Source organism: Tetrao urogallus, assembly GCF_951394365.1.
Source record: "Tetrao urogallus genome assembly, chromosome: 7".
NCBI classification, from domain to species: Eukaryota; Metazoa; Chordata; class Aves; order Galliformes; family Phasianidae; genus Tetrao; species Tetrao urogallus.
The window spans coordinates 4,335,349-4,357,580 of record NC_136820.1 but is presented as its reverse complement, the minus strand read 5'-3'; the positions used below and the strand labels follow the sequence as shown (position 1 = coordinate 4,357,580).

Here is a 22,232-nt window from a genome sequence, read left to right as displayed (position 1 = left end):
CTGTCAGAAGCTGTGTTCTCCCCACCACTTTTTTTTCCTTCTTGTTAAAGAACAGATGTTACAACTCTCACTGGGTTCACTTCCATTAGACTCCAGCAGCCTACTTGTACGAGTACTGGTTTGCACTTGGTACTAGGCTTGTGCAGATGCAATTGCATGAGGTTCAGTGAAGTTATACCTAGTTTATACTAGTAATAGAGGACCTACCTAGTGTGAGTCACCTCTTCATTCTCTTCAGCATGAGAAAAAAGAAATATCTTGGACCTATGAGTAATACATTCCATGTCAGAAAACGTGAGTTGAATGGATGTGGTAATTCTTCTAGCACAGCGTGTGTACAGTGAGAAAAGAAACAGAACTTGAAAAGATTCGATAATGTCACCAAGTGTCATGCAGGCACAAGCACTGGGTAGCCCAGAGGTGAAGGAAGCTCATTTTTTCTGTCAGTTTGGTTTTGATATCAGAAGATCAAGTGTCCCTTGGTTCCACTCAGGTGGAAGGTGCATCTGGCTCGAGATTCTTCCCTAAGTCAGTTTAGTTTCTCAGTTCCTCCTTGCATAGACTCCTCATGGAGAGATGAACCAGGATGAACTTGGATGAACATGGAGAGATGAACTTGTCACACCAACAGAAAACCAACAACTCACCCCACCATGTTAACTCACATTCAGTGGCTGGTTGCAACCACCTGTTGATGCTGATTGTGGTATGAAAAGAGGCACCTTCTAATTTAATTGTTTGCAATGACCTTATTTCATGGAAGATGGGTGCAAGCGGTGGCTTGCACTCTTAAAGCAGGTAGATCATGTCAACACTGTCTACTTTTTCAAAGCAAACTGAAGACTGTTTTTGAGAACAGCCTAACTTTGACAACATAATCACTTAATATTGTTGGTGAATAGTGGTGTAGAATTTTTTCTTTTTGGAATTCTGGAAGTTCAGGTGTACAGTAAACGTTTTGCTAGATGTCAGCAGAAGTATGGATGCAGCTACTAATTTCTTTCCAAAGCAAATGCATGTAGTAGTGATGCTACTACAAAATAAATAAGAGTGGAAATTCCTTTAGTCACGTTCTCTTCCTTCAACTGAAACAAGCAAATTCAGTGCCTGTAAATGTGGTCACTAACTCGGTACACGTAAACCTTGACTGTAGTTGGACTGCAGGTGTGGAAACAACAGTACAAATCAATAATAAAAATGTATAATTTAATGATATAAATGTATATTAAAACTATGACTAGGCAAATGCTTTCTTCCTAGTATTGTTTTCCAGTGCAGTAAAAATATTCTTGAAAATAAGGTTAAAGGTGTAACTGATAGGAAAAGCGATGCTTTACTTAAATGCAAGCAGCACCCTAAGGCTGGGCCACCTCTTTGCAAGAAACCTTTAGTCAATCAGGAGATTATTACCAGTATTTTTGCTGGAATGTGAAGGCTGACTTCACAAAGAGAAAGACTTTACAAAATCATGTGAAAGTCACGAGCCAATAAAGGGAAAAATTAGTTCCGATAGTTGTTCAACACACCATGATATACTTAAAGGGGAAATAAATGGCTTGTAAATAACTTAGTTTTTAAATTTAATATGTTGTATTGATGTAGGAGAAATAAAATTCTGAATAAAACCTTTGGATTTCCTTGGAAGAAGATATTGTAATCAACCTGGATTTGAATGGCCAGGCAAGCAGATTTTTCAGCAGCTTCTTTCTGCAAGAAGTTTTAGTGAAGTTCTGTGCTGGTCAGAGTATTTCTGATGGATACAACTTCCAAACTGGAACTCTGCAGGACAAAATTTCTGTCATTCGTCCTTTTGTAATTAAAATGAAAATTTCCCTTAGAATCAGATGGGCCCAAATGGGTTTCTGGTTGTGTACATCAGCATCGTTAATGTCAGTAAGCTAGACTTGATGCTGCTGTGTTTGTTATTTTACTCTTCTGCATCGCCTCAAATTTAAATAAATAATTATTCATATGTCCAAGTATAAATAAAATATTCAAAAATCTTTCTAAAGTAAATATCTAGGGCTTAATTTATGGTTCTGGCGTGGTCAGAAGCAGTGCTTGAGTGCTATTTTTAAAAGTAATATTGAAGGAAAAATTTGACAGCCAGTATACACTATCTTAAGTATAAAATAGCACTCTTTTTTTTTTTTTTTTTTTTTAATGTAATTTTTCCCCCCTATTTTTAAGAAAGAACACCCCTTGTTTGGGTATGCTGATCCTGTGACTTAGACAATATTCTGTCTGCAGTACTATCAGAGATGAGGAAGTGGAGTTGGATGCTTGCAACACAACACCATTACTACATATTCAGAAGGCAGGGACCACCTCTTAGTGTCTTGCTGAGCAGCAGGATGTCAGTTCTGCACTCTTCATTGTAGTCCTCACTGTGTTACCATTGCTGCTTGTGAAGTTTAGAGCTCACTAGTTTCAGTTTAACTTACAAAAGCATGGAAGAACTCAAGTGAGATCAGTGCCCTGCTTTGCCAAGCACTGTGCAAAGCCATTGAATGCAGTGTTGCAAGATAACGAGCTGACATTCAAAGTACAGTGCAGAAACACCTCTGCAGCTGACTGTATGGTCACACAGCAGGATTTCTGACTGGATGTTGACACTTTGTGCCATTGCCTATAGAGAACAAACACACCTTGCTACGAAGAGAAAAGCTTGCAGCCTTCACCACAACTGATACAGTGGAAAGGTGGGGTTGCTAGGTTGTTAGCATCCCACTGTCCTTGCCATTTCTGGTCCTGGGCACAGCTCACTTAGGTCCTGACGTACATGCATTTGGCAGAGAATAGAACTTGTGAGGACCTGGGCTTTCTTTCCAGAGCAGAGCTGTTGTAAAATCACTACTTTTTGCACTGATTGATCACAGCAATGTATCTGATGCATCAGTCACCATCACTATAATACAGTGGGCTCTCCACATATCAGACCACATTTCTGTGCTGTATGGAGACACAAAAAGTACACCTCAGCATGAGAAGGTGGTTCCTGTCACGTCCTGTTTAGAGTAGTAACTGATTCCTTTCCAGCTGCTGTGATACTTTCTTAAATAAAAGGGCAAGACACACACAGGCAAACTCACTCCTCTTTCTGCTGCACTTAAATGCAACAGATGCTGAATTTAGCTGGAGATAGCTGCATTAATTTTGGAACCATCTTATGGCATAAGTGTCATCCCTTAACTGCCCCTATTACTGACAGTCTCCTTTTCTCATCCTCACCAGTTGAGCTTTCTTATCTCAGTTGTGTTTTGTTCTTTTCCTGCAGGAGAAAATACAAGAAAACATCGCAAAGGTAAGACTAAATCACAGAGGTATGGAAGGTATTTGTGAGTTATCTGTCTCTTTTTTGTTAGGGGGTTTGAAGGACGATTTCCTGTTACAAGATTGGTTTTGTTCCCAATGAAATGCCATTCCATGGATTGTTGCCCTATTTGAAGGCCAATCTTGCAGTGCTGCTCTGCATTCCCTCTGGTGCTAGTGATAGTCCTCCTCTGTGATGTTGGTGGAAGATCTCCCTGAGTCAAGACAAAAATATTTGCCCTTGAAGGTCAAACCTTGATAAACGTCACTGTGTTCCTTCTGCACGATCTGCTGGTCCTAACTCCTATCACTTACTCATCCTGTAATAAAAAAATGGATTGTTGGCTTGTAGTGTTGCTAATGATCTGTGCCTTTGCAGGAGACTGAAGAGAAGCAGCATCTTGTCGATTAAAATGCCCTATTACAGCTCCCTGATTCAGTTAACTGACTGCCTCCTTGCAGGAGGGAGGACTAATGGGGTTCTTTGGCAGATTTGTTTTTCCTTCCTGGGAGCCCTTATGCTTGGTTTCGTCAGACCACGCTCTCTACAGCCCAGATTTTTGGGGCTGAGCTGATTCCTCCTCCACATCTGGAGCATTAATTGGTGGCTTAGTCTCATGACACGCTGAGCATCTTTAGTTTGTGTCGACTTTAACTGAATTTGAGACTCCTGCAGAGTGCTTCCTGAAGACTAAACCCTGCAGCTCTACTGAGCATACCCTTCTCCGTTGTGTGGTGCTGGATGCTGGCAGCTTCGCTGTTGCCTTGTGCTTCGGATGACCACCCCATGCAACAGTGGTGGGACAGGCTGTGGATATGCTTGAGTCACAGCCAAGAGAGATGGCACTGTGGTGGCGTGAGTCACTGATGTCGTGTCCTTGAGTTGTGACAGGTCAGTGGAAAAGGCTTATTCAGGGATTTATGTGCTCAACTGTGCAGGTGGGCGTTGCATAGAGTGAGAAGCACAGTAGAGACAAGGTGCAGGTTTTTCTAGATGTTTTTCTGCAATTGGAGCTGACACTACTTCTGCACACAGCTCCACTTTTGCCCCATGTTTCCCTTGCTGTTCCATGGATGTTAATTATGAAGATGTCTATGGCCAGAGGTGTGGAGCTGCTGCAAGAGAATTTATGCTGGGCCTGAAATGTCTTCCAGAATGAACGATTGGTGTTTGTGTCCTGCACTGCTTGTGTTGTCCAGTGTCATGTTTTATTTGGATGTATTTTCTGTGTATACAGCCTGAGTATCAGAGAGGCTTGTGTTCAGCATCTCTTTTGTATGGGAGAGTGTCTGCAACCTCAGAAGATAGTTACCAGCTCCTACAATCTTGTATCAATGACATTGTGCAGATAAATGCATCTGAAATGGCAATCTATTTAAGCATACCATTACAAGGGTAAGCTTTCCCCACCAGATGGACAGTTTGCATGTATTGCCAACTGATGCAGAAGCGTGATGTCTGGAAAAGGAGGTGGCAGGGTAGCTGTGCATCAAAAGGCTGGCATAGAGTAGCATCTCTCCGAGATGGTAATTCCAGAAATACACATAAACTTATGACTTGGCACAGGTCTCTACTTTCAATTCCCACATTTATCTGTTGTGGGATTTTCTTCTTTTTCCTTTGTTACGGTTTTTTTTGGAAGCATCTCTGTGATTCATATTTTAGCAGGCTCTGGAGGGCTACTGGCAGCTCAAGCAAAACTATCCCATTGTTGCTTTTGCATCTTCTCCATTTCTCTTTGGGGAATGTCGTCAGTAATCACATAATGATGCAAAAGTGGTAGTAAACAGCACTTGACTGTGCAAGAGGAATGCTATTCCATACCCAGCAGTGTAAAGAAACAGTTTCCCCTGAGTTCCTTGTTGAGAAGGAAGTTGTGCAAGAGAAGTTGTGAGAAAGAGCCCAAATGAAGTCTGAGCCACACTAAAATTGTAATTGGAAATAACAGACACTGATTCCTGCATTGATCATTCCTAATTCTCCTAATTGAGTTGAACTTAAATGCTTTTGTAACAATAATGTATTGATATGATTTTCCTCATAAAGTTGGAAGTTTCACAGCTGTCTAGACAACCCTAATTTTATTAGTCTCCACCTAGTAATTGCAGCTGAACCAGTGAACTGTGATACTGATTGATCACAGCAATGTTGGAGAAGCAAGATATTTAACAAGAACTTAGGTCATCTATCATTCTTCCATCTCACTCACTTTGGGTAAGTGATGAGTGGGTAGCTCAGGCAATAGTAGCTTGCAGAGGGTGTCAGCAAGAGGGAGAATAGACAGAAAGCAGAAGCTTTTGTGAATTCCAGGTCCTGCATTGCTTCTGCTTTTTCTGGAGCACCTGAAACCTTGGTCATGTTCTATGTGACTGCTGAGACTCCCAGCAACCCAAAAGCACCGAGCTGTGGGATGCCTGTGGGAGTTGCTCACTGCCTTCTGTTCACTGGGAGATGAGCAAGAAGTGAACCTCTCAGGTAGCCCTTTGCAATCCCTTCTTAGTTTAGCTCAATCTCCTCTGATGAAGTTATCTGCTGGAAAAGCAGTTCAGCCATCTGTAGGCAATCCAGGAGGCTCCTGGAATGCATGGAGGAGAAATTATTGTGCACAGTAATAGAGAGCACCACCAAGGGGGATGCGGTATTGGACCTGTTACTCACCAGTGTGAATGAACTGACCGGTGACATCAGGATTGCAGGCTGCCTGTTCTGCAGTGATTATGCAATGGTGGAGTTCACAATCCTAAAGAATATGGAACAGACAAATAGTAAAATCAGGACACTAAATTTTAGGAAAGCCAACCTCTAGGTCTTCAGGGAGTTACTCAACAAAATCTTGTGAAAAACTGTCCTCAAAGACAAGTGAGTGGAACAGAGCTGGCGGATCTTGAAGGAAGCTTTCCTTTGTCCACTAGAGCTCTTCATCTCCAGGTGTAGGAAGTCAGGAAAGGAAGGCAAGAGGCTGGCATGGCTGAACTGGGACCTATTGGTCAAACTAGAAAGCAGGAAATGCACAGGCAGTGTAAGCAGGGACAGGTATGCTGGAAGGAGTATAGGGATATTGCTAGGCTGAGTAGGGATGGGATGAGGATGGCCAAAGCCCAGCTGGAACTGAACTCGTCAAGAGGTGCAAAGGAGGGCAAAAAAGGCTTCTGCAGGTATGTCAGTAAGAAAAGGATAGTCCCATAAGAGGGTGTACCTCCAACAGAGAGGTACAGGCAGGCTGATAACAACAAGGAAAAGGCTGAGGTACTCAACAACTTTTTTGCCTCACTTAAAGAGCAGTCAACTGCTCTTCACACACCCCTGAAGCAGGTGGGTCAGAAGGTGGGGAATGGGGAAGCAATGTCCTTCCTGCTGTAAGCAAAGATCAGGCTCCTATTAAGGAATATTCGTAAGTCTGTAGGCCTCCCACAGTCCTGATGTTGTTGCCAAGCCACTCTCAGTGATATTTAAAAAGTCACGGCGGTCAGGTGAAGTCCCTGACGACTGGAAAAAAGGCAATATAACACCGATTTTTAAGATGGGTAGAAAGGATGACCCAGGGAAGTACCGACCTGTCCACCTGACCTCAGGGCTGGGGGAGATGATGGAGCAGGTCTGCCTGGAAGCTATGCACATGGAAGAGAGGGAGGTGATATGGGCATAGCTTCACCAAAAGCTGGTCCTGCCTGACCAACTGTGCGGTGTTCTGTCATCGTGTACTTGCATCAGAGGAGAAGGGAAGAGATACTGGTGCCATCTATCTGGATTTCATTGAGGCCTTTGACATGGCCCTCCACAACATCCTTGTTTCTAAATTAGAAAGGTACAGATTTGCTGGCAAAAAATGCATAGCTGATAGGGATGACTGTTGAAAAATTGTGTTTTGTAACTGAGAATTTGCTCTGTCAAGTAGTGTTATTGTGCTCTTTGTAGCTGTTGTATCTTCCATGGAAATAAATAGGAGCATTAGTTTCAGAGAGATCTATGTATAAGAGGGGAGAGATTTAGATTGGGTATAAGAAAAAGTTTTTTACAGTAAGGGCAGGGAAGTGCTGGGGCAGGTTACCCAGAGAGGCAGTGGTTGCCCTGTCCCTGGAGACTTTCAAGGTCAGGCTGGATGGGGCTCTGAGCTGTAGGTTTACTGGTTCATTGCAGGAGAATTGAACTAGATGACCTTTAAGAGTCCCTTCCAACTCAAATGGTTTTGTGATTCTATGACCTTAAGTTCAGCCAGCAGTCAGTTTAGCACTTCTAAGGACTCACTGAAGTCCTATATATCTTCTCAAGATTTGTCAAATGAATGATCCTGTGTTAGAAGACACTTTGCCATTATGATCATAGAATAGCTTGAATTGGAAGGAATTTCAAATACCATCTAGTTGCAGCCCCCAGTAATTTGCACTAAAGCATGTGCACTCAGCCAGTAACACAGAACTGTGTCTGTTGTGTTTTGGTTTAGCTACATGTTGGTTAACTGGACAGTTTAATTTTTCTTTAAGATGCAAATGCTTCTCTTAAAGTTAACTTTTATATAAAAACTAAGTGAAGACTCCCAATATTTTATCCATCCACCATGAATGAATGTATTTTTTTCCGTCTAACTACCTATTAATGCCATATATGAAATAATAGAAAAAGAAAGGTAACCAAAATGCCTTTGAAATGTGGCTGTGACACTGAAAGAAGCATCTTAAAAGGCCTTCCAAAACACTAATGATGTCTTTAGAAACAAGACTGTGCCATTATTAAAAAAGCTCAATTTGTGATACAAACCATGCAGTCAGACCATCAAAATTCCCTAATTTTCAGAGGGATTTTGCTGTTTCTTTGTTGTGCAATCAGGCAGTAAACACATAAACTGTTCTTTCTCATCTCTTTCCCACATTTTCCTTTTCTTTCTCCACTGTGCCCGTGCTTCTCGGTTCCAGTTTGCTCTGGCATTTAGTTAATGCACTCAGGGGAAAGAATGTTAATGTGAACACCCTTCTTTACAAAAAGGGGTTTTTATAAGTGATATATGTATGTTAGTGTGTAGCTTTAGCAGACAAGTGTCTTCAGGACATTCACTTTGGAGGAAAATAATCCACTGTCTTTTTTGGCTTACTTCACAATGCTGGTAACTGCTAGCCTTGCAATTTTCATTCCAGGTAGTCTGTAGGTAAAGCATTTACTCAGGGACAAATCCTATAGCTTTACCATTTGCAGAAAACTGCACTGGTGTCAGTCTTGTCCTTCAGTGCTTCTGAAACAGACTAAAGAGAAGAAAGCATTGGTGCTCTCTGAAAGCTCGTTGTTTTATATACATAAAACATGACATATGGAGACTGTTGTCAGTGCTATTGATAGAGAACCATCAAATAATGTAGACTGGAGAGGACCTCTGGAGATTGTCTCTTCCTGTTTCCAATGCTTTAGGACAGCAGCATGTCCTTGGTTAAAATTTGCAATTCAGCATCTCACTCAATTTGACAATATATTTAGTCGTATAGAACTTAATTCTGACACCACTTAATTTTCATAGCTTATCTGTTGACCTTGCAATGTTATCTTAATTACCAATAATAAAAATTCCCCTAATTCCTTAAGCCTTACAAGTAATTATAATACTGCTTAGCTTAGTTTTTCTTTATTGCTGGATTGTCTCCAATACTATATATATATATATAGGATGCATTAAAGGTTGATAGCCTAATCAGTAGCATGCACATGCAAATGTACAACCAAATATGTCAAAATTCTCTGTGAAGTGCAAGTATTTTTGGCTACTGAGAACTCCTCATCTCACTGCTGTTGCTTCAGCTGGACTTCTTGAAACTCTCCATTTCGGGGAAACTGATGTTAATTTTTCAATTCATTGCTGCTGGGCAGTTTGCAAACGGAGACTAACTTAATTCTGTAATATTACACATGGAACTAGTTCTGTTAAATTTAATGAATGTTTAAATCCACTAAAAAAGGTACTGACGTATTGAATGTTGTTTACTGAGTGCAGCGCAGAATCATAGGTGCACTGGGAAAAAGATTGAAAATGGTATTTAAGTAAAGCTTGTAATTAATTTGCACATGAATGGCCAATTTAAAGTGTCACTGCCAACCTTAATTTGATATTTCCTAGCGTTCTGGGTGCTTGACTTTGCAATGCGAATGATCTTTTAATGTAGTTTCAGTGCAGTCATTGCGGCAGCGTTACACAGCTGTGAATAAACAAATGGTGGCGCAAGCTGAGTGCTGGTTGGGCTTCCCTTCATGGGGGAAGCTGATATTACTTGGCTGCGTGCAGAGAAACGTCACGTTGAGTGGGGAAGAAAACTCCAGCTTTTTTTCTCCTAGATCTTTGTGTCAGAAGAAAACTTTAAAGATGACCCTCATTTTTACATACTCTCCCTCTTTTTTACCTTCTCCCATTTCCCTCTTATGAGAACTGGAAGGTGCATTGAGATCGGACTCCATACAGACACATTTTTTTCTTGCTCTTGAAATCTTGCTGAGTTTTTCTACACAAAATGTAACAGCTGTTTCTTAATATGATGGCTTAAGGTGATGATAGAGGAAGATATAAATTTTGGATTCTCGGCAAGAGTAATGGGGCTTCTTTATCCAGAGTAAGAGTAATTTCAAAACAGTCCTGAAAAATAACTAAATAGTGATGACTAAATAGAATGACTAAATGAAATCTTTCTTACTGTTTTATGTTGCTGTTATTTTATCAATATCTATTTTATGCCGTATCTCATATTGCAGTGTTGAAAAATTATCAATAAGTGCAAGATCTTAATGATGAATGACTATTAAAATATTTACTATATCAAGCATAGTTTTTCCAGCTGATTTATTGTACATCCAAAAATTATTGGTTGTATGGAATTTATTTTAACAGTAACACATCTTGCATGAGAAGGAATGGATTCTGCCAGATTTGAACATGGCAAGTGTAGCTTATGCTACTGAAATACTGTGCTGACAAGTGTCCTTCATAACAAAAACGCTGCGTCAAGGTTTTTCCTGAAAGTGTTCATGCTTGTGTCACAGACTTTGTTGTCATTTCAGCAGAGCTGATAACGCACATCTGCTTTTGCATTGGTTCTCTCTCCATATATGAAACTGATTTTCATAACTGGTATCATCTAGCTTCAGGTTTTACAGAGACTGTACAGAACTGCTTCAGGGTTTTAGATCACGTGTTTTGCCAGATCCTGGCAATGCATTTGTGTTACTCTTCCATAGATGAAAGGAAACCAGAATATCTATAACATTTTGGAGGAAGTTATTAGTAATTTTATAACATTTGTTCCCGTTTTGGTAGAGTAAAATTGGTGCGAAATGACTTTGAAAGGAATAGATGCTTTCTTTTTTAAAATTCTTAGTGCCTGACAAGTTTTCCTCATCAAGTCGTGGGGAAATAGACGGAACAGAAGCAGTCTTGTTTCTTCTCCTTTTCTAGGCTTTGTTTTGGAAAAACAAAACCAAAACAAAAACCAACACAAAAACAAGCTGCTAGAGATAGGTTTTTCACTAGTGAGGCACCCAGGTGATTAACAGTCTAAAAATAGGTGAGACAGATAAGATGCACTACAGCCTTATGTTGCTTTGGCACTTCTATTTCTACCATTGGAGCCAAACAAGATAGTGCACATAAGAATTTGGAAAGCCTCATGGGAGAAAATAAGCCCAGGCTCCTGACACATTCCCATTGGGTTAATTTGGCTTTCAGTGATATCCAGAACTCTTTACACTGACTTATTTTTAGCTACATTGAAGTGATTTGCTTTTTAATTTGGGGTTTTGCAGTTTCGTCCTTTACTTGCATGAAATGTTATTCTACTTTGTGGTACACTGCTACCAGTAAGTGTACATTTCAATTTTAGCTCATCTCAGCTACTTTACTGAAGCACATTCAAATGGTTAGATTAGAATATGGTGAAGGGATCCAAGAGAAATTTCTTTTCCTGTGATTTGTATAAAAAGGATAATAAAACATAATGAAGAATTCGGCTGAGCCCTATATTATTGTTTATTACACATGATCTTTCCATACAATACAGTTGATATTTTATTTTATTTTATTTTATTTTAGCCCCATGGAAGTGAATTACTCAGATTTGATGCATGGAAGCCAGTTTAACCCCCTTAGTGAAAAAGACATTAACTTTGGTGTTCATGTTGGTAGCATAAGAGAGAGGAAGCTAGGATGATTGCTACTCATGCAATTCCTCTATGGCTGAACAGACTTTTCCCAGGTCTGGATGAAAACAGTTGGTGCTGCTCAGAAAGGGCCTTCTTTTGATGGAGCTTGGCATAACTGTTAGCAAAGGCAGAGGCTGCTCTATGGAATATCTCTTTTTGTCCTTTCCTTCTTATTTGCACCGTAAAACCAAATCTGGTTTTTTTTCAGATGCTAGTGCAAATGTTCTATTTCTTGAAAGTAGTTGTTAAGACAAGTGTTAAAACACTTCTCTCCACTCTTTCTTTTCCCTAACTGCCATTTCCGATTCCTTTGTCCCTCCTCATCCTTCTTTCCTAAGTGTGCAGTTTTTTTCTAATTCACTGCATAAATAAGAAAAACATTAGTCCTGAATCTCTGTATGACTCTGATCTTCCACTAACACACATTACCTGAAATAGTTTTGTCTCTCTTAAACCTTTTTTTTTTCTAAGGGAGAGCTCAGGAAACAAGTGGGAAACCCTAACATTTGGGAATTCACTGCCACTTGCTGCATCTAGGCTGTCGCACTTTGCCCTTCGGTTGAATATCCATGAGTTCCTAGGCAAGGATCACTGGCACAGGTTGCCCAAGGAGGCTGTGGATGCCCCATCCCTGCAGGCATCAAGGCCAGGCTGCATGTGGCTCTGGGCAGCCTGGGCTGCTGGTTGGCGACCTGCACACAGCAGGGGGTTGAAACCAGATGATCTCCTTTTCAACCCAGGCCATTCTATGACCCTAAGAAATACCAAAGCAAGGAAGGAAGAAACAAAACAATATACACAGACACCTTTTTTCTTTTTTTTTTTTCTTTTTTCTGAATGCCAAATTTTATCTGGTCAAACCAGTAATCCCAGCAGCTGCTGAAAAGTTGACCCCTCTGAGCCAGTGCTTTAAGTAATGCATAGGTAATCGATTTTCCCATTAAGCAATTATAATACATGAGCTGTAGCAACTCTGAGGCAGTTTTAGATTTCGATATTCTAGGTAGTTGCAAAAGGTGGTTGCTTAAATCATCCTAAGTTGCAGTGTTTCCACGACTAGTTCAGGACCCTTTGCCTAAGCTGTGTCTCAAATTCAATTAAAATCAGTAAAGAATTGTTTTAATCTCTCTCTTCAGTTTAGCGGTCGGACCAGAAGGCAACGCTGGTGGCAGGTGGGGGAAAGTGAGAGAGAAAGAAAAAACTTGCTAATGGCTGACATTATTTTGGCAGTTGGTGTAGGAGTGAGCTTTTACATGGGGAATTCTTTTGTGGGAGAACAAAATAATTGAAGTCCTGAAGTCCTGAAAGCTTCCAGCCTTTAGTATCTCTCACTAGACACATATCTCCCTTGCAAATTACAAAGACAGGGAATCCTAAGGCAGTTTGTTACAGCTATCAAACGCAGTGGATGAGGCATCTTTGGTGAGATAATTTGTCCCAGGAGGAAATCAGCCATCTCCTAGCAGTGTGACTTTTTCTCTGGAGAAATTTCTCACTTTTAATGTGGATTACACTGGAACAACTAAGAAGTTTTATCATCTTATCAAATACGGGAAAGCTATAAACCCTCTTTCCTCATTGCCGCACCAGAGAGTCTTCCTTTTTGATTTCTACTGATTAAGCTCTGTGTTTGCATTAGCAAATTCTCAGTGGATTATCCAAGATTTATGAATGATTTTCCCCCTCAAATGCATTTTGCTTGCCTGTTGTCCTGCCTGTTTTGAGATTATAACTGACGTATAGTATTTTACCAAAACGATAGGTGAAGAAGTCATCCAGATTTTTATGTCTTATTTAGGTGGATATAACACTCTCTCTGGACCAAAGTACTTATCCCACATTAAGGTGAAAACATCTCCAAGAGCCTATTGTGAAAACATTGGCAGCTCCCTGCTGTGTCGTGCCATCCCTGCAGGCACAGGGGAACATACCCAGTGATGTATTTTGACGGGCTGGCTTCCAAGTGTTAACACAAAAAATGGGAAATAAGCCTTAAGTAGTAGCAAAGAACTTGGTCTTCCTTTCTGCATGCATTAGTTTGAAAAAGAATCACACATTAATATACTTATTATATGTTATTTGCTCCGCTCCTTAACTTGTAAACTGAGTCAAAGTGTGTGTAGAGCAGCACCACAGAGCAATTCTCTGTAGTTAATGGCTGTTTGCATCTCCTTCCACCAATCCTATCCATTTGCTGATGAGTCAGAAGAGATGTAGACCCTGCTTCAGAATGTGTATTTTTCCATGTGAGTTAATGTTATACTCCTATGGATGATGATGCTAGACTAATTTTGCACAGGAACAATTATTCTCCTGGTGTGGAAATTTTCTAGTAGAAACATCCAGTTGTTCTGCACTTACCTGCACATACTATGCTTCTCAAAGGCTTCATAAAAATATTTGAGCTGTTTACAGTTCAGTTTACTGTGTGGATTCGTTGTTTGACTACACTTGGAGATGCTTATGTGCTTGGCTGTACAGACAGATGGACGTGTGTATGTAGAATACGCATGTGAGATGCACCCAGTTTGAGATTGATCTTGATCTCAAGCTCTCAGGAATAAAGTTGTACATAACCATTTCCAAAGATTTTTTTTTCCTTTCCCAGTTGTAGTAAAGAGGCACGTTTTTGTTGTTTGGGTTTTTGTTGTTGCTTGTTTGTTTGTTTTTCAACAAAATGTAGGGGCAGGACTTTGGAAATCTGGATTTCCAGTGCCTGGTCAGAAATCCTTTTGGGTTTGTGCTTTTTTCCATACAGCTGCTTACTCCTAATAATCTTACAGATCCATAAGCTACTTAAACCTACACTTCCTCTCACCTAGCTACAGCTTTACCTTAAGATATAAAAAAAACCTGTTGTCTGAACGTAATAGAAGTGGTATAGTTAGATCATGATTTCATGATTTATTTCTCAGGTTATTGGTCTTGTACAAACATCTTATTTCTGTGCTCCTTTGCAACGTATTCACATTTAGCTGTGCATGTAATTAAGCTATATACCTTTGGAACATTTTTTAAACTAACGTTTACATAAAACATGTTTTCAGGGTTTTGTTTTTTTTTTTACTACTTTATTCACTAGGATGTCTTAAATGGGGGCAAAAATAAAAGTCTGTTCCTTTCAGTTTGGTGTAAGAAGAGATGCTTCATGCGGTGCAGAAAGCTTTCAGTAGACTTGCTGCTCTGTGAAACACAGCTGTTTACATCTACCTCACGGTGTTGCTTTTCATGGCCAGAGATGTTAATAGTAATGAATACGTAGGATGAAAGTGGTTCTTGCTTGTTCTTCCTGGGAAAATTCACAGCAGAATGCACATGAAAAACAAGCAACAACAACAAAAACAAACACCAGTAAAACAAGTAGAAGAAAGAAAGAAAAAGTGAGAGATGCTGATCCACATTGAATTTTTTTTTCCCTAGTAATCTCATAACATACCTAATAACACTTAAATATTGGCAGTACTTAGTGATTGTACACTAAGAACTTACCCAGATTTGCCTTGCATTCAGGACAGAAATACTTGTCCCCTGCCTGCTGCAGGAGTGAGTGGAATCCATGGCCCAGATCAACAGTGGTTTTGTGATTTATGTCTTGTGGTTTTGTGAAATAAATGGTTGGCATTGCAGAAGCTGGTTAAGCTTGTAGTGTTTATTCTCTGAAAAGCAACAGCTTGTTAATTTCTCTTTAGACTGACTAAGCTATAGAAATAGTTCAGCTTTCTTACAGATTTCAGTTGTGATACATATTCTTTTCCCCCTGGTGATATGGTGAACGTTTTCAGATTGTGATGACAAACACATCTTCTGTTTAGTTTCTGCACTAACAAAAAACAGAGAACTACCTGCTCGGATTCATACTATTGCATCAATTTTAATGCTCATGAGGCATGAAGAACGTGAGCACCAATATGTTTATCGACAGAGCTTCAAGATATCAAGGACTGAAGTGACAGCAGTTACCACTAATCGGCATCTCCATTCCTACCTCTAGAAATGCTGCCCTTTGATGAACAGAAAATTCTAAATGCTGGATTAGATGAATTTCTTTCTTGTCCTGTCCTAAAGCTACCAAGGTGAGCGGTAGGAAGGCTGACAAGTGCTACAGCTTCCAAAGGTGTGAGCCTTGTCCTTCAAAGCCTGAAGGGCACTGTCCTCGGCATTCGCAGCACTGGAAATCATTCAGCTTCAGGGCTTGGAAGGAAGCTAACTCATGTTAAACACCTGAAAACTGAAGATGTGAGAGTGGAGCTGAGAGGATATGTAGAATAAATGCAGCTGTCCTCTTTTTAAAGTGAGGTGTGAATTAACTGACTACACAACAGATTCAAGCAGAGCATTTTTTGTGGTGAAAATCGTCAAATACGTGAAGGTTTTGACTCTTTTGGGATCAAACTTGAAGTTTGGTGATGGCAGAGATGCTCTCCCATTTTTCTCAGGGCTTTCGTAACAAGCACTCCCAACCCATGTATTCAGTTTCATTTCACTCCTGTTCTCAGCTGGGTGAGAATACTGAGAGTGCAGCACCCCAGTTATTCTTCTGCGTGATCTTACGAGCAGGCCAGCACCATGCTTTGAAAAACAACGGGAGACCAATGCCAATCAGCATCAGCTCTCATCTTTTTATCTCTAGATAGAGCAGTATGCAGCCCTATATTCAGCATAGCCTTGACACTGCTGCTCTAATCTGAATTTAGAACTGAAACATTTTGGAAAGAAAGTATAATTAAAGTTGTATTCGCTTCATCATCATTTATCCTGTAGCCTTCACTTAGAAGGTAAAAATATATAGTAGTTATTATATAACGTACATATTTATGGCATATATTATATATTGTAGTATAAAGAATAAATATGAAGATATTTCTGAATTGCAGCTTTATTACACTTTAGTGCTCAAACATTATTAAAACATTCATAGAAGAGTTGTGCAGGAGTTGGAGTTGGAGATGGGGCCCAAGTGGTTTGCGGCTGATTCTGGACAGTTGAAAAATGACAGAAGGTGGTGCAGAATCTCAGTGGTGTCTGGAACCTGCAGGTAGTTGGTCATATCACTAGAAAAAGTGCACTCCTGTGCCATGTGGAGCTGCACAGTTGTGAGTTGCTCCTTATTAATCCAGCGGTGGAAACATGGGTAGCTCTGAGAAGCCTTTCACAGCATCTGTAGACCTGCACACAGTGGTTGCAACTGAAAAAGGTGTGGGTGGGAAAAAATGTCTCCAGTCTCTGTAGCTTTACATTTCAATGGGTAACATCTGGATTTCCATATATTGAGAGTGGACGGGGGACTTGTAACTGGTGAAGTTGCATGTGTTGGAGGAAATGGGAAAGAATGAGTAGCATTCTCTGACACGCTCCTTGAGATGTCTGCATATATGTAACCTTCCATTCTTGGAAAACTGTTCTGCTGTAATAAGAGCAAATTCACATTTCTTTGGTGAGATGTTGTTTGAAAGGATGTCATTAGGATATTCCTTCTTCCTTCAAAGCATCATATGCACACAGGTACAGCAAATCTTTGACAGAATTGCAGGCTTGTTCCCCAAGCATCATGTTTTATGAGCATATGATAGGTTTCTTTCTGTAGAAGGATCTCAACTAGAAGAGCAGGTATAGAATATAAAGGAAAGCATGAACTCAATGAGAAACACGAGAATTTTATATTTTTGATTGGAAAGAAAATTACTAAAATTTAGAAATTATGTATTTTTAATACACTAAAAAATGACATCTGCTTTTTTGAGTCTTTCAATTGCCACTGAATTTGTATTAAAAAAAGGAGGAAAGACGTCAGTGAAGTTAGTCTAATTGTACTGTTAGGCACGACTCTTCTGATAAGATGTCTAACAAACATTTTGAGGAAGAAGGCACTTGAACAGCCATAACTGTGTAGCAGGAATTTAATAATCGCTGTTTCAGTTCAGCCATGTTTCCCTACCCCATGAGTATTTCTCTTGAATAATGCAGGTTGCTAGTTTTCTGGTGAAACTGAATTGGAGTTGGACTCACTGAGAAGTCGAGAACTTACTACTTGATGAGAAGAACCAGCATCACATGTGTTAGGTGCATCGAATCCAAAGGGTCTGGAAGCATATCTCCCATCTCCACCAATTAATGTGACACAGTCCTCAGACAGAGGACTTGACATAGTTATTGACATGTAGGCATCCCATGTTGTTTCACAAAGCCTCATAACCTCTGCCTTCAGAAGCGTGGGGGTCTTCTTTAAGCCTCGCATTACCAACTTGTTGCCTTGAATGCTGAGGGCACTTCAAACATAGGGATGTGTAGGTGACTGACCGTCACCAATGTCACAGTGTAAATTCAGGCTGAAAAACAGCCAAAAATTGTGTTTTGCGGAACAACCAAGCTATGGAGACATCTGTGTGGGTATGTTTAAAAGTCTTTGTAGAGGACTTTGCAATGCAAGAAGAAACACAGAAGTAGTCTTGGCTTGCTAACACATGGAGATGTGATGTGTTCTGCCTGCTTCAAAGGTTTAAAATATTTTAACTTTAAATATATACATACTTATATATATATATATACTTATATATTTGTTTTTAAAAACGATTTTATTCCAACTTACCTTCAGTGCTATGGTCTGTTTTTTACAGAGGGCTCTTCTAAGTTAATGTGAGGAAATAGTGGCAAAAATATATTGGGAAAGGCAAGAACCTTCCATCTCCAAGGACACCTCTTTGGCAACGTTAACCACCAGTCTCACAAAGCGAAAGAATGACCAAGCAAATGAGTGACTGCTGTTTGAACGCTCTTCCAGCTAGAAGTGATTCACTCTTAAACGTGGGTGTCTTTGAAGCAGAGCTGTTAGGGGGAAGTGTGCAGTGGTAGTGTATCAGGTCTAAATGTAGCTGTGGGACTAGACTGGAACTGGGTCCACATAGAGTTATCTCCTGGTAGCTTCTTTGCACAGCAAGTGTGAGAAATCTTCCAGGACACCTTCTTAGAAATGTTCTCATTATTTATTTAGTCCTTGGTGAAACTAATGGTTGTGACTGAAGATACCTTAAGGCTGTTTTCCATCTTGTCCTTGGAATGAGCTAACAGTCTTCCTTCATGCTGAGCGTTTCTAAACCACACTAAAGCTTGTTTTGCAGACAGCACATGGCCTGATTCTTGTTTTTTTGGTTTTTTTTCCTGCTATGGATTCAGCTTGGTGAATACTCAAAACCTCTAGCTGATTAACACTGTCCTTGGTAAGAAATGGAAGAAACCCGTGCAAATAACGTGTCCAATGCAACAAATTTGTTTTCTCTGAACTACTTATTCTTGCATGGGAGACCACAGCACCTCATTCTGTCACTTACTAATAACAGCAGTGACGTATTATTTTTCACAGTACAGAGAGATAAAATAATCTCAAGTTAGCTTGAATTGTCACTTCATGTTGCCATTCCTGAGCCATTTGTTTAGCATCTGTTTGCTGCCTGGGTCTTATCACTGCTTCCCAAGTTATACTATTTGGGAAGCTGAGTTTTGAAACTTTGCCAGCACAGCTGAATAGTTCCATTATTACTGTTGTTGTTATTATTGCCTGCTTTTTGACTTTGGCAAGGACTGAACATACACCACAGGCTGCAGAGGGAGTCTTATAAAGATCCAGTGGTGGGATATTGGTATCCTATCAAAAGGGTACAGCAGTAATGGAAAAGGAGAACCTAGACAACCGAGTAGATTATCAGACAAAGCAACTATAGAGATCTTCAAAGGCTCCAACAGCTCGTCTACTTGAACTTACGGTGTCCTGGATGGAAATATGTGCTTGTTTTAAAATTACACTGGTTCTGTTTTTCAAATAGGAATGTTATTGTGCAGTGTGAATCATCATAGAGAATAATAAGCTACAGACCTTGCAGAAGGGAAGTTGCCCTTTCTGGAAAAATACATTTGCAAGGAAGTGTTGCATTTTAGTTAGTATGACCTTGCCTAAGCTCGTATTTATCCTTGGCTTTGTTTGTTATGTTTAACATTCCAATCCTCTTTTTTGTTAGTTTGGGGATAATCAGCAGCAGGTTTGCTGCTCCATTGAAGCTTCTTAAAATGACCTGAAATTCACTTTTGATATAATGTACCTCCGAACATCAGCTAAACACTTTGTTAAATTTGATAGATCACTTTTCCCTTGATTTTTATTTATTTTTAATAATTAAAAGTATTTGATTAGTCTTTTCTCATCTGATAAGCAAATATATATATACACCTGTGCATATGTAAATCTCCTCCATCTACTGGTAGTCTAGTAAAATGTCATGCAAATAAGTCTCTCTGGATGTTTTTCACTTAGTCCTAATGCTATGTAACAGAAATAAGTTTGAGGGGAAATATGTTGTTGTTTGGCACTTCTCGGATTATGAACAGGTGTTTACTCACTTCAAATACTGAACTCATTCCACACAGGCATAAATCTTTAAAAGGTATTATTTATGGAAAAGAAGAAATTAAACTTCCTTCAGATTTTAAAGAGGGAGTTTTACAATGTTAAGAGTGAGTGGTCAAACCTTCAATGAAACTTCACAGAGTGCTTAAAATACTTTTTTTTTTCTAATCCAAATGCAGAAAGACATTTAAAAGCTTGCAGTCAACTCCTTGAGAGTTATTTGTTGCATCTTAAAAAATACAACATTGCCGTTCTAGCCTGCCTAACAGCAGCCAAGACTTCTGGCTTTTGTTGTTGTTGTTGTTGTTGCCCTACAGAAAAGCACGGTGAAAGGAGCTGATGGATTTTCTTTATTTCAGGAGCTTGTTGTGGGAAACGGTGGTCACATTTGAGCGACTCCACAGTCTGATAATTCACATACGGTCAGTCACTGCGTGTGTGTGGGCATGGAGGGTGATGGGGCCAGGCAAAGGCAGGGTGACAGCATTTTTCTTAGCTTTTTGACACGAGGCTGTCCATCTGACTTTGAAGAGAAGGAAATAAGCAGGCTAAACTCTGGTTCTCAAGCAAATTACTGCTGATTTCAGTTCGAGCAACGTTTCCTATTTAGGCTTTTCTGGGAAGTCTCTTCATCTATCTTTCTTTCTTTCCATCCTTCCCTGGGACTCCCACTGCTCCTCCCATAGGTTGCAATTAGGAGTGAGCAAGAAAACTGTAAGAACATGAGCTCCAATTCCGTGTACGTGACAACTCAAATACCAGTCAGAAAAATTGTTTCTTAGCCTTCATTCTGGCATTATGCTGGATCCAGGTTTCAAATTACCCCTCTAGCACGGGGAAAGAATTCCCGGAAGGATAAGCTCTGCTCAGCCTGTAAAGATAAACAGAAAACAAAAGAATGGGAGGTAATATTCAAGAGATTAAATAGCTTATTGGGAAATGATGAGACTTCTGCCCTGTGGATATTACGTTATCTTGGTAACTCAGTGATGGAAGATAGAGCAAACTGAAGAGGATGCCACAGCCTGTTGATGAAAATGATGAGCCTTCGGTGTGAGGAAAGATTAGAAAGATGAAGACCATTTTATTTAAAGAGAACATAAATCAGAGTGGATACTTCGGTCTTCTTGAAACATCCAGTTTTACAGAGTAGGTGTTATCTCTTTCCTGTAGCATAACAACCAGAGGGCAGGAAAGTAATGAGGCAGTTCTTTCAATCTGGTAAATAACTGTGCACTGTCAAGTGTATTTGTCAGCCAATATCAGTAAAGCAAATAGTTAATTAGGTTTCACAGTGCTGCTAGCCGCATCTCCCCAGAATGAAAACAGTTGCAGTTAATTCATATATAATAAATGTTTTCAGAAGGCTATAAGCTCTGCCCTTCATCTTACTGATGTGCTCTGCAATTCGCTTTATGAGCAGTTCTGCCAGTTTGTAGATACGATCCCATTTGAAAGGCAAGATGTGCCAAATGAGACAGACAGAGAAGTAGTTCAGCAGTCCAGTGTGCATAAATCTGTGCCTGAAAGTGCGATGAGAAAGCTGAGTCTGCTGAGAAGTGAATGAGGAACGGCAGTACTTTGTTGTAACGATGTTAGTTTTACATTAAGGCATCCAGAGCTGCAATGTGAGAAATCCACCCTGGAGACTACATGTAAAGATCTATTAAGATGATGGAGACTCCATTAATATTCTGTACCATTTTTTTTTTTCAGAATATATTTCTAATTATTTTTTTTCTTTTAAATCTCTTATAGTTAAAGACTTTGTTTTTAATATACAGAATGGTTACAGAAAATGAACTGAAAATGAACTCCTCTTCAATAACTGTGCAGTTGCTCACTGTCATTCGGATGTGAATTTGATTCAGCAGAGTGATTTTTAGAAAACACATGCATGAAAACACATGAATTGCAAAGTGAAATGTATTTCTCCATACTGATCAAACAAATACTTGTCTTTTGTTAATTGGACAAAGGGGGGAAAAAAAGTGATGAGAAAAAAAGCTGGCAGCTTGTTGAAAATCAGAAGTGATCCTGTACTGGTTTGACTTAATTGTAGCACCTGCAAACTTTTCTCGTGAAACCTTTTCAGAAAGAAGGTAGCAGCCAAAGGTAACTCACTAATATTGCATGGCAGAAGGAGGAAATGAGTGGAAAGCAAACTGAAATGCAGGAAAGAAAGGGAAGGCAAGACGCAAAGGAAAAATGCATGCATCTGAATGTTTAGCTCATTTTTTCTGAAGCACAGAAAATTTCTAGACATTTCAGATGAATTAATTTCAGATGATTGGATTATATTACAGAATGTTGAGAAATTCCTAAGTTAGTCACTCTTTCCAGAAGATGGCTGCAGGA

The 22,232-nt window shown here is 39.8% G+C and overlaps 1 protein-coding gene across 2 annotated transcripts in view; it reads left to right on the top strand.

Annotated features, from left to right (window-relative positions):
• The window catches only part of PDE1C (phosphodiesterase 1C), a gene marked incomplete at both ends in the record, with an annotated part of 281,466 nt that overhangs the window by 118,915 nt on the left and 140,319 nt on the right, over nucleotides 1–22,232 (top strand). The window contains one exon of one of the 2 annotated variants that reach the window (XM_079538518.1): nucleotides 3,278–3,304. The exons of the other annotated variant lie outside the window; for it this stretch is intronic. Within the exon in view, the coding sequence (XP_079394644.1) occupies nucleotides 3,278–3,304 (27 nt within the window). The remainder of the gene's footprint in view (nucleotides 1–3,277; nucleotides 3,305–22,232) is intronic. 2 annotated transcript variants of the gene reach the window in all.